This window comes from Eumetopias jubatus, unplaced genomic scaffold (assembly GCF_037043125.1).
Source record: "Eumetopias jubatus isolate StellerSeaLion01/CBP00866 unplaced genomic scaffold, mEumJub1_p1.0 scaffold_10, whole genome shotgun sequence".
Taxonomy (NCBI): Eukaryota; Metazoa; Chordata; class Mammalia; order Carnivora; family Otariidae; genus Eumetopias; species Eumetopias jubatus.
Window position 1 is genome coordinate 39,913,151 of NW_028274816.1, and position 11,469 is coordinate 39,924,619.

The following is an 11,469-nucleotide window of genomic DNA, read 5'->3' on the forward strand; positions in this document are numbered from 1 at the left end:
GGGTCTGGGCGGTGGTCTCTGGGACAGTCTGGCTCTTGCTGGTCAGCAGGGGAGGGGGTTGTGCTACTCAGGCCTCCATGCGGCCAGTGGAATGGCGAGCACGCGAGCTGTGCAGCACGAGAGATCAGTGACCTCTTTATTTTTGGCTGTGTCAGTGGCTGCCCGGGGCATGTAACAAAGTGGGCGCTGGGCTGCAGGCAGGCACTGACCCTTGGGTTCACGCTGACCCAGAAGGGGACATGCGGGGATGGGAATTGGCCAGGGGTCCAATGCCTACCGTGCCAAGGGCCGGAGTGGCTCAGAGGCCCCAGACACGGGTGGGTGCCCTGGGGGTGCCTGGGCTCCAGAGGAGAATGGAATGATCAATGCCCAGTAAGTGAACAGCACAGTTTCAAACCACCTGGGCCCCAGCCCTTGGGTGGGAGGCAGGGGAAGGGGCCAGGCCCTCTTCTTGACTCTAACAAGCGACTGGTGCTGGAAGCTGACTGTCACAGGGATGGGAAGGGAGAGAAACCAGACCTGCCCTCTGCCAGGCCCAAGGCGCCCTCCCTACTGCTGAGTGGCTGGGGCTGTGAGGACACGTGTACAGGCCCCAAGGGGAGTCCACAGCTCTGCTGTTCGTGCACAAAGCCTCTCAGTCTGAGACAAGAAAGAGATGGGCCTACTTCTTAGGAGCTGGTGCCTCTGAGGAACAGCGGTGACTCCTCAAGTCCCTGGGGGCAGATGTCAGGTTAGGGCAAGTGTGAGAGCTGCAGAGCCCCACCACAGCTGGCCTAGTGCCCCCCCACCCCAGCAGGTGACTCCTGGACGGTCCTCAGCAGGTCCTGTCCTCCTCTACTTGCCCAGGGCCCCCCGGGGCAGTAGCTCCACGTAGTTCAGGGCACTCTGTAGTGACGTCAGGCAGTAACCCTCCTCTCCAATCAGGTACCTGTGAAGAGGTGGGCCCAGGCAGCATCTGTCACTTCCAGGGGATGCAAGGAGGCCCCCAGCACCTTGGAAGGGGTGTCTGCCCTCATGGGGCAGGACCTGGATGCTGAGGTCCCACAGGGGTCTGTCAGGGAGGCTGGGCTAGAGGACAGCCCACTCCCCAGGCAGATGCTACTCAAGGGATGCCCCCCCCCTCGCCGGTCCTGTCCAAGCAGTACGCTGAGAAAGGGGAAGTGGGAAGGGACTGGGAGAGGGGACCATGGGCCATGTGCGCAGATGCACCCCCGACCTGGGAGCACGTGCTCAGTGCATCATGCTGGCCTGACTCCAGCCGGGGGCTCCTACCCCTCATGGATGAACTCCTCCAGGGCTGCACACTCTGACACCAACTGGGGGAGACCGCTTCTCAGCACCACAAAGGACAAGATGGGCAGCAGGTCGTCGGCACCGCTGTTGGGTAGAGGCACGGGCTGGCCGGTAGGCTCTGGTGGCCAGTATGGCTGCTCAATCCCCCAAACCCTGCAGCCCCCAGCTCAGCCTGTGGAGTGGTCCAGGGCTGACCAGCTGCTCTCCCTGCGCCCCTCCTGCACACGCCTGTGTGGGGGAGTTGGGAGTGGACGCAGGGCAGTCCCTACAGGCAGCAAGGCCATCCCTGAATGGGAACCCTGTGCTGCGGAGCCCCCGGCTGGATGAGGGGATGCCCCCACAGTGCCTGCCCACACCTGGGGAGCAGGATGATGGAGGGGATGGCCCACCTCCCAGGCAGCCTGCTGACACCCGGGACCGGAGCCAGGCACCTGAGATCCCCCACAAGAGGCATCTAGGGGAGCTAAAGAGGTGCCAAGGGAGGCCCTGCAGGGCACGCAGAACCCTGGCCCATGGGGCCCACAGGCTGGTGGTCTCTGGGAAAGGCATCGAGCAAAGACTATGGCTTGAGTATGACCACCAACCATCTGTCTCTTTCTCCTTGGGTGGAGCTCTTACCTGCTGATCTCATGCTCAACTCTGGCTTCTACCTGCCCATTACCTCCAGGCCCTTGGGTGTAGTAAGTGCTAAAACCCACCCACCAGGTTCAAATGACAGGTACCTTCATTATAACACTGGTTCCTGGGGCAGGGTGGCAACAGACAGAGCCCCTACAGGTGCTGAGGAGCTGCGAGACTCAAATGGGGGCCAGGGCAAGAGGCTGCTGGCCCCAGGAGGATTCAGATAAGACACAGAACCAGGCATCGAAGATCGAGGTAGAGAAGACCCCTGCCTCACCTCAGGAAAGTGGGGGCAGGGATGATGCAGGAACCCCAGGTCTGGGGGCTTAGCACAGGGAGCAAGCTCTTCACTGAGGCTGAAGCTTTTCCCCCAAAGTGTGCAACCGAGGGACCAAGCACGTGCTTCTGGGACAAGCAACCCTAAATTTCACCAGATTAGCCAGGTGTTCCCTAACTCCTAAGAAGCCCTGCCCAGAGGGGTGGGAATGCATCGTTCATGGGGGCTGGAGCCTGAGCCCTTGGTGGACAGGGGTACTCTGCTGGACGATGAACCCTGCAAAGCTCACTGTAGCAGCGGGATTCGGGGCCCAGGGGCCCAGAATCCAGGCAGAAACCTGCAGTCCTGCTGCTTGGGGCAGGACAGGAGGGCTCTCTCTCCCCCAGGCCTCTACAGGCAGTCCCCCACATGCTCAGTGCCCACCCCAGTCTGTGCTTTTGGGACTCACATGGCTGCGGCACCCACTGGGGGTTTGGCCTCAGGGGCAGCCTCCTGGGCCTGGTAGTAATCCTCGGCACAGGCACAGATGACCCGCAGGACCCGCACTGTGGCACAGAAGTGAGGCTTCAAGAGAGGGCTGAGCGGAGCTGATCCCAGGACAGCCCAGAGGCCACAGCAACTCTTAGGCACCCACCCTGAGAAGCTCCCTCCCGATCGTGCCCTCACACCCCTTATGGCCCATGAGACACACCCCCACTTGACGGGAAGAGGGTCTGCAGCTCAGGGCAAACAGACTCCAGGTCACCTGTGGGATGGAACCTTATCTGAGCATGTTCCCCCTTCTGTCCTCCCAAACTGCAACCCCTCACCAATGCACTCCAGCTTCTTCTGGGGGCAGCTCTCCAGGACCAGCAAGCCCAGCTCTTGGGCTGCAGCACAGTAGGGGTAGGCACCAGCTCCTGTGGCCTCCAGGTCCCGGGGGAGGAGCTTCCTGGGAATGCCTATGGCGGCTGGGGGTGCATTCCTGTAGAGCTCCATGCTTCTGCTCAGGGCGGCCTCCCGGAGGCGGTGCACACTCCTGGGGCAGACAGAGGCCAGGTTCAGCTGCCCGGGGACCCTGCCCCAGGGACGGAGGCAAGACTAGGGAAAGCTAGCTATACCCCAAGTCACAGGGGCGTGGGTGAGGCATCTGAGGATGGCCTGAGAGTGAAGCACCAGCTGGAAGGGTGCCCCGGGGGCCATCCGTGGGGGACTGGAGCTGGGCACGTACCTATAGAGTACCAGCAGCAGGGGCCATAATGGAGAGAAGAAGGGCTCCTCGATGCAGGCCAGACATCGGTCCTTGGAGGCGGCCACGTTCAGGCCTTCGAAAGCCAGGAGGGTGAGCGAGAGCAGCCTGTCTGCCGGGAGCAGAGCCGGCACAATGGCGCTGTGGGGACGGCTGGGGACGGCTGGGCCCTGCAGCCCCAGGCTGGCAGCCCCTGGAAGTCATCCCCAGCCAGCCTGGGGTGCCCAAGTGGGCCCCATAGCCGCCCCGTCCTCTCCCACCCTCCGTGTGGACAGCGCCACAGCGTTCCGGCTTGGTGGGATGGGGGTCTGCCTGAACCTCCCTCCACTCCCCTCAAGCTTCCCACTTCTGTGTCCACGGGGTCTGGGGGCAGAGCACCCAGGAGCTCACGGAAGCATGCCCCGCTCCCCTGAGGAGCTAAGAAGACAGAATGAGGAAGGCAAAGGACAGCCTCTCTCTGACGGGATTTGTACTCCAAACTGAGGAAACCTGCAAGAACTTTAGAAGCATATTTAAAACAAGACCTGAGACCCAGGGAGATGGGAGACCCATCCAGGTGACCTCGAAAGGTATTCCAAGCCCCCTGTTGAGACCCCCTCACTGGTTTTTAGAAAACCCTGAAAGCCTTCCTCCTTGGAAGGGACTTGGGAGTCACCAGCCACCCTAGACACCAACCCTTAGGGAATCCACCCACTATTCTCAAAATGGAAAAATTCTCAAAATTGTCACCACCAGGCGGCACACACCTGATGGTCCTTGCTTTGGAATGACCTGAGTCCAACCCTATGGGCCAGCCAGGACCACCTGGCGGGCAGAGGATCTGACAGCAGACCCTTCCCCAAACCCTTCCCAGTGCAGCCCAGGGAGCAGACAACCCGGGATCGGGGAGACCTCGGGCCCACAGCCGGTCCCAGCCGCTCTCAGAGCAGGGTGCCTTCCTGTCTGCTAAACACGGAGTTTGCCCCAGAGAAGGGTGGACAGGGAGGGCTCTGCAGATCCAGCGTGGCTGGCCGCCAACGAGAGGAAAGCCTGTCCTCCCCAGGGCCCATCCTAGGCCTGTGAAAAGCTTTCTGCGGGACACAGACTTCAGAGTTGGAGCAGCTCCCCCCCCGCCCCCCCGTTCTGCGGGCACGCTGGCCCTCACCGATGGCGTTGTGTATGTCCTTCACAGTGCTCTTCAGCTGCTCCAGCAGCGGCTCCTTCTTCACCCCCGTTGTGTGGGGCTCAGGCGGCCTCCCACGCCCCCGGCCCCACCCCTCAGAAGTAGCCAAGAAGTGTTCGAGGTCTTCAAAGGAGCTGTCTTTGCCCTGCACACCGGTCAAGCTATGTGCCAGGGGTGAGGGAGGCCCGGCAGGGCTGCTGTCTGGCCCTCTGTCTGGGGGGCCGGCCTGAGTGCCGTCTGGGGGCCGCAGGGCCGGGCTGGGCTCCGCAGGGGAGAGCATGCAGTAGAGGCTCTGCGAGGGCCGGAGCCGCCGGCTTCCCGGAGCCAGCAGCCCGTCGGCGTCTGGGGGCAAGGAACGGCAGCCGGGGGCAGAGGCAGCGCCAACAGCGCCCCTGCTCACGATGGGGTACAGCGCCCGGTACACTGCACACTGGAGCTTCTTCAGGAGCTGCGAGATGGGGTGGTCGGGAATGCTGCGAGCACAGGAAGAGGTGTGGGGGTGCAGCGCTGTGGCCACGCCCTCACCTGCCGTCCACCTGCCCACCACGTGGCCCCACCGGACACATTTCGGAGGAGTGACGCTTGCAGTTTCCTTGTGAGTGACTGTGGCAGATAAAGTCTGACCCACCCCCCTGAGAAGGTAGAAGGCGGCTGCTGAAAAGACCATGAGGGCGGCTGGAAAGGATGTCTGCAACCCCAGCCCTTCCGAGGGAGCCTGTGGGCACCCCATACAGCCACCCCCGATCTCTCTGTCCCTTTCCTTTCTCATCCTTTCGTCTGCCGGCCGTCAGGGCCAACCAGGAGGTAGGGGGGTGGAAGGCCCTGGTACCTGAGCAGGTGGGAGACCAGGCTGGTCACTAGCGACAGGTCCCCTGGGCTCTTCTTGAGCTGGGCCCTCCAGTGCTTCGGCCAGTCCTGCAGGGCAGGGGACTTCTTTGGAGAGCATGGCCAGGTCCCTGCGTGCCCCCTCACCAAGGCTGCACCCCAGGAGACCAGCACCACACTGTCCGTGCCCTCCCTGGGGCGTAGGAAGACCCAACACCAACGGGCCCTGGAAACAGCAAGCCGTGACAGCCCCAGCCGCAGCTCCTGGCACTCACGTGGTCTTGCTCGTACTCGAGGATGGCGGCATAGAGGGCCCGCTGCTCCCGCTCCTCCGGGCTCAGGGCAACTTGACTGCAGAACCTCCTGGGGAGAAAGACGAGGTGGGGCACCTTAGGGCTGGGGGGCGGAGTTGGAAGTCCCCACCAGTCCTCTCGGCTGTCCCCAGACCAACGGGAGGAGACGCACCTGTTGGCTGCCTCCTGGAGCCGCAGCCGGCGCTCCTCCATCTTCCTCTGCAGCTGGGGCGGCAGAGTCAAGGCCTTGTCTGGTGGGGCGGCCCCCCCAGCCCGCCTGCACTGAGTCCCCGGGCATCCGGGGGTATGGTCAGGCCAGGCGGGGCACGGGAGGTGGCGGGCCTGAGGACTGGTGCTCGCTCAGGGAACAAAGCAAGCCCTAGCCGAATGGAAGGTTGGAGAGGGGCCCGTGGGTGCTAGGAGGAACAGGAGGGCAGGGCAGGAGCCGTCCCTCAAGGTCACGCCTCTCTGAAGCTGGGCGAATTCTGCCCCCACTCCGGCCCTTCACTTCCCACCTCACCCCCTCTTGCTCAGCTCAGGACACCAGGGACGGAGGGAAAGGATACTGTCTCCTCCCGGGCTTTGGCGATCACAAGGTTCTCCATCATCTGCCGCTGCAGGGACAGGGTCTCGGGAGGGAAGGGGAACATAAGGCCTACTCCTGCTCCAGCACCAACCCAGACCCTCCCCGGGACCCACTCACCAGGGATGTCTTCTGCATGGCCTGGCTGGGGTCCAGACGGGCCATCCGTGCCTCGTAGGCGGCCTTCAGCTTCTGGTTTTGCAGAGAGGCCTCCTCCAGAGGTGTCAGCTCCCTGGAAATAGTGACGAGCTGCTGTCCAGGCCCCAGGAAGCTCTGGAATGCTCTGGTGACCTGAAGATGCTCCCTGGGCGTGCCCTGAGACCAGCAGGTGAGCAGGTGGCAGTGGGGGCAGGCAGGAAAGGAAAAGGAGGGAGGAGGTCTGGGGTGGACTGGAGACCCTGCCCTGCTGACCTCGACCTGCCGTTGCTGAGACCTCTGATTTTTCAAGAGAAGCTGGATGTCGTACTTTTTGCAGATCAGTTATACATGTTTGGCAACAACATGAAACTTTTTAAAGGACTCATGTGAGCCAAACAACTAGATGAATCTGCCACCCATTAAAGAGAGAACCCTGAATACTTGGTAGAAATGGCCACCAAAAGCTACCCCCACCCCGCACCCAGACTTTTGGCCTCCCAGGTCTTCATGCTTTCATGGTGGGAGACGGTCAGTTGTGAGGACTCCCGCTGAGGGAAAATTTGTCCTGGGATGGAAGTCTTGTGCCTGGTCCTGCCCCCAAACTGCACATGCAGAAGTGAGGGCCCGGGACCTCTGGGCGGCAGTGGACCTGGAGGCTTGGCAGCACCAGGGCCACGAGGAGCCAGGCCTTGTCCGTCCTAGTGGGGATTCTTATATCTGACCGTTTTTCTCAGTTCCAGAAACTTCTATCTTGTTAGCTCTTCAAATAATGCCTCTCCCACTTTCTTCCTTTTCTTTTCCCGGAACTCCAATAATCTTAGGTTAGATCTTCTATCTTTCTCTCCGACTTTCTTTTTTCTCTCCCCTCTGTGAGTCATTCTGGGGGTCTATTGACCCTTTAATCAATTCACTCACTCTTTCCACAACTATGTCTGCTCTGTTAAAAATCGACCACTCGTTTTTGCGTGCATGTGTGGACTGTCACTGCAGGATATAACTTGTCGTTATTGTTTTCAGTTAGTTTTTAAAAATAATTTTGGTATCGTTTTTGTTTCTACTTGGTTCTTTATTTGCTGGGTCAGATTTTATGGTTCTTTTGTCCCCTGGCATTATTTTCAAACGTGCTTTTTACTTCTGTAAATGTAGAGAGCACGGTGGTTTAGCGAAACGTCTGCTAACTCCACCTGAATACTTGCAGGCTGTTTCTGCTCTTACTCTCGAAGTTTCTGCTTTCTTTCTGTGCTTGCTTATACCTGACTGTGTGCCATTCGTGCACATGCTTTTGTCCAAAGGGGATCTGCATTTGTTTTTGTCAAGCATGAGGCTGTTTCCATTCTCGGACCCATTTTAACTAAAACCATTCTGGTTAGCTCCCTTTGTCTGGACTTCAAACCCAGGCTCAGCCCACCTTCCATTTGGCCCCCTCATACTTTTTGGAACTTTGTGACTCTGCCGCCTGAAGCTTCTGGAAGATCTCGGGCGGCAGAAACGGAGATAGTCTCCCCCCTTCATCTGAGTAAACCCGGCGATGTCGGCTGGTAGACGAGGGGCCAGGAGCACCCACGGGCGTGGCTGGCTTCAGGTGTGTTTTCCCTGCAAGATGTACATAAGCAAGGGGCAGCACGGAGTCCAGTGTCCCACAGAGATGCAGACTTGTGGGGGAGTGCCCTAGGGAAATCTGCTGGAGACCCACCGAGCTTGGCAGCTGTCGACTGGGCCCTCTCCAGACACTGCTCAGCCAGTTTCAGCATCTTTGAGGTGTCTGGGGCCACAGGGTCGCCACCTTCTGGGGATCAAGAGACAAGAAAGCCGGTCACCATCACCTTTATCGCTCAACAGATTCTTGCTGAGATAAACACAAGGACAAGCCCATCCCCTCCTCACCTCTGACCCCTATGCTAGCCTGTCCCCACCCTCATCCCCTCACCCCAGGCCACCCCGCCCCCTCCTCTCTGACCTCTGGGTCACACCTCATCTCCTCATCATTTCTGATCCTCTGCGGGGGGTTTGCTTCCTGATGCTGTGTGGGCTCCGAGCTTGGCCAGCCCAGCATCTGACCTGTCATCCCTGCTGGACCATCAGAGCCCTCTTCCTCCCTAACCAGGCCTTCTCTCAGCAAGCGCTTTCCTGGTACTTACAGCCCCTCCTTAAGGTGGGCCTTGGGGTGGCCATGGAGCATTTCACAGAGACAACTTTACCACCTATCTCCTGCCCTCTGGCTGTGCTTGACCCCACCCCTGGCACATCTCTGGGCCTTCTGTTCTGCATTCCGTCCTCCAGGGATCACTCCCGTCAGCAGATAGGGGCTGTAGGAGCTGGACCCCAGTAGCTGTAGTTCCTGACCCACCTATGCTCGCGTTACAGCCAGCCTCTCACTGCATCCTATTTTAGCCCTCTGACTCCCACTGAAACCCCCTAATACCCTCAGGTCGAGTCCTTCTCTGAGGGCTCCTCGACCTCTCAGGGTCTGTCTCTTCCATACTGCTGTGCCCTCCTCCCAGGCCTCCATCTTGGAGTGCCCAGAGCTCTGCTAAGCTCACTGCCTCTCTGGGGCAGCTGTGATTCTGGTAACCCCTACCCCTCCCTAGCCATCACGGTCCCATAGCCACCAGGGTGCTCAGCACCTCAAGCACAACATGCTCATGATGGAGCTCTCTATTCTTCCCACACAAGTCTGCTCCTGCCACCCCCTGGACCAGCCCTCTGCACCTCAGTCTCCCCCCAGTTCACTGTCCCCCCCCACCCCACCAAACAGTGGCTCACTCTCTCCACCCCCTGCCCTGCCAACCAGCAGCTCATCCCCCGCCCCCAGCAAATCTGTGAGGTCTACTTTTTTTTTTTTTTTAAGATTTTATTTATTTATTTGCGAGAGAGAGTAAGAGAGAGAGAGCATGAGAGGGATGAAGGGCAGAGGGAGAAGCAGACTCCCCGCTGAGCAGGGAGCCTGATGCGGGACGTGATCCCGGGACTCCAGGATCCTGACCTGAGCCAAAGGCAGACGTCCAACAGACTGAGCCACCCAGGCGCCCCAAGGTCTACCTTTAAAGAATGGCCCCAAGCCCTTCACTCCTTCCATTTCCAATTCATCCTATCACTGCTGTCCTCACTGTGGGAGCCTCCTGGAGGCTCTGCTTCCATGCTGGCCTCTCTCCCACAAAGCCTCTGCAAGCTTCCCCTTATACCACAATGACCCCAGTTCCAGCCAAGGCCGTGACTGCCCCAACTGCACCTACCCTTGCCGTACCCAGCATCCACTCTCACCTCAGGGCCCGTGCACATCCCTCTGCTGGGAGTGCTGCCCACAGCCCCTGACTTTTCAGCAGCTCACTCCTTCCTGGGCCGGGGTTCGAAGTCCAGTCTCGCTTATGCCCCATCCCATGTCCATCCCCTGAGAGCACCCATCCCTTCCTGCCCCCACATCACACTACGACAGCTCACGCTGAGTGTTCACCCATTCACCTTCTGCTAACGACTAATGGGTAGGACACAGGACACCCCCAGGCCTGAGACCCACCAAGGGCTAAGCTGTCCATCATTTGTTCAGCGCAGGAGGAGTGGTGAGGCTGAGAGCCGTACCTTTGGTGGTTTCCACTTCTTCCAGCAGCACCTGGGAGATATAGTGGATGCTCCTCAGGTATTCTGTATATGCCTCCTGCGCCCAGGGAAAAGAAATGGCAAGGGTCAGGCCAGTAATGGCAAACAATTCCATCACGCCTGCCTCATGCGGTTGTGGGAAACAGAAATGGTGCTTGCTTATCCCTTGAGTCTGAGACATGTAGCCTGAGATAGTTAGCTGGTAGTTGCTCCAGGTGCTCAGGAATGTCCTGCACAGATAGTATCCCTCTTCTCTTGACTTGAAGGGAAACAGTGCCCAGCTGGGCACCCATCCCTCCGCTCACTGCCTGTTCCCAGCACAGGAAGAACTGAGATTCTCCAGTGCGCCAGGAGAAGCAGTCCTAACAGTCGCTGTCGCGTTCACTCTGCAACAGGTTTCCTTCCTGAGCAACTCAGGGGCTCTTTAGTCAGTGGCTTGAAAAAAACACAACTTTCCCGGGAGTTACTGAGGAACTGATGTTGCAAATCTCAGAATCACTTTCTGGCTTCGGTTCTGGGAAATCCCTCTCCTGAACCCCCTGAGCACGCCGCAATCTCGAATACTAGACCAGGGTCTGACGGTCTGCAGGGTTCCGAGTCAGAGCACCAGGCACTTGGAACCGCCGCATGACCTCTTGTCGCATCCCGGTTGTCAAATTAACCCTCTTTAGGTCTACAGCTGCGAGGTAACGATAAAATGGGTTCCAGAAAGGATTTCTGACCTGTGGGCCACCTGCGGTGCTAGAAACCCGACTTCGGGAGAGCAGCCCACTGAGGAAGCAGGAGGCTCTACCTGGGCATAGGCGGCCTCTCCTGTCCGTGGGCAGTCCACGCGGCCGTCACCGTCTGGATTAACGCCCACGCTACCCGGCCCGCATTTCCCTCCCAACAGGCGTGCTGGCAAGACGCCTCACGGAGGAGCCTCAGTTAACCTTTGCAGGGTTCCGCCCCTTTGGGGAATCCGATTAAAGCTACAGTGTCTTCCCAGGAAAACACACAGCACACAGGGAACTGCTGCTTCTTGAACCCCCCCCTGCAGACGAGCCCCGGTTCCAAGTCCCCGCTTCGCAGACGGAGACCCGCCCGCAGAGCGCGGGGAGCTGTCCAAGGTCACGGCCGACGCCCGCGCCCCGCGCCCCGCGCCCCCGGGGCCGCCGGAGGGGTCCCGGACGGCGCCCCCACCCCCGGCGCCGCCCCCGCGCCCGGGCAGACGGCCGCTCGGGGGGCGCCTGGGGCCGCCGCCCCCGCCTCGCTTTGTGTCGCCTCACCCGGGGCCGGTTGCCGGTGTCCAGCTCGATGGCCCCGTTGGCCAGCTTCATGGCGCACTGCAGCGGCTTCACCGCGCCGTCCCCGGCCGCAGCGGCCATGGCGTCGGGCTCGGGAGGCCGTGGCCGTGGCGGCGGCAGCGCCGGCGCCGGCGGCCGAGGCCTGGACAGGCGGCCCGCGGCCCGGAAC

General features: G+C 60.3%; 1 protein-coding gene across 7 annotated transcripts; it reads right to left on the reverse strand.

The window, feature by feature from the left end:
- Positions 1-122: 122 nt before the first annotated feature.
- Positions 123-11,406, reverse strand: VPS9D1 (VPS9 domain containing 1). Of its 7 annotated transcripts, none has more exons than XM_088027549.1 (15): positions 11,283-11,406; positions 9,997-10,072; positions 8,114-8,206; positions 7,851-8,013; positions 6,403-6,514; positions 6,266-6,313; positions 5,872-5,924; positions 5,682-5,769; positions 5,411-5,496; positions 4,564-5,054; positions 3,402-3,531; positions 3,001-3,209; positions 2,640-2,736; positions 1,273-1,377; positions 123-928 (listed from the first exon to the last, which is right to left on the reverse strand). In XM_088027549.1, the coding sequence occupies exons 1-15, from the start codon at positions 11,379-11,381 to the stop codon at positions 835-837; spliced, it is 1,944 nt and encodes a 647-aa protein (XP_087883675.1). In that variant the 5' UTR covers positions 11,382-11,406; the 3' UTR covers positions 123-834. The 7 variants fall into 7 exon arrangements, 6 of the variants coding, with proteins under 6 accessions (XP_087883675.1, XP_027952354.1, XP_027952342.1 ...); XM_028096553.2 differs by having other exon boundaries at positions 5,682-5,766; positions 6,266-6,328; XM_028096541.2 differs by having other exon boundaries at positions 6,266-6,328.
- Positions 11,407-11,469: the final 63 nt, after the last annotated feature.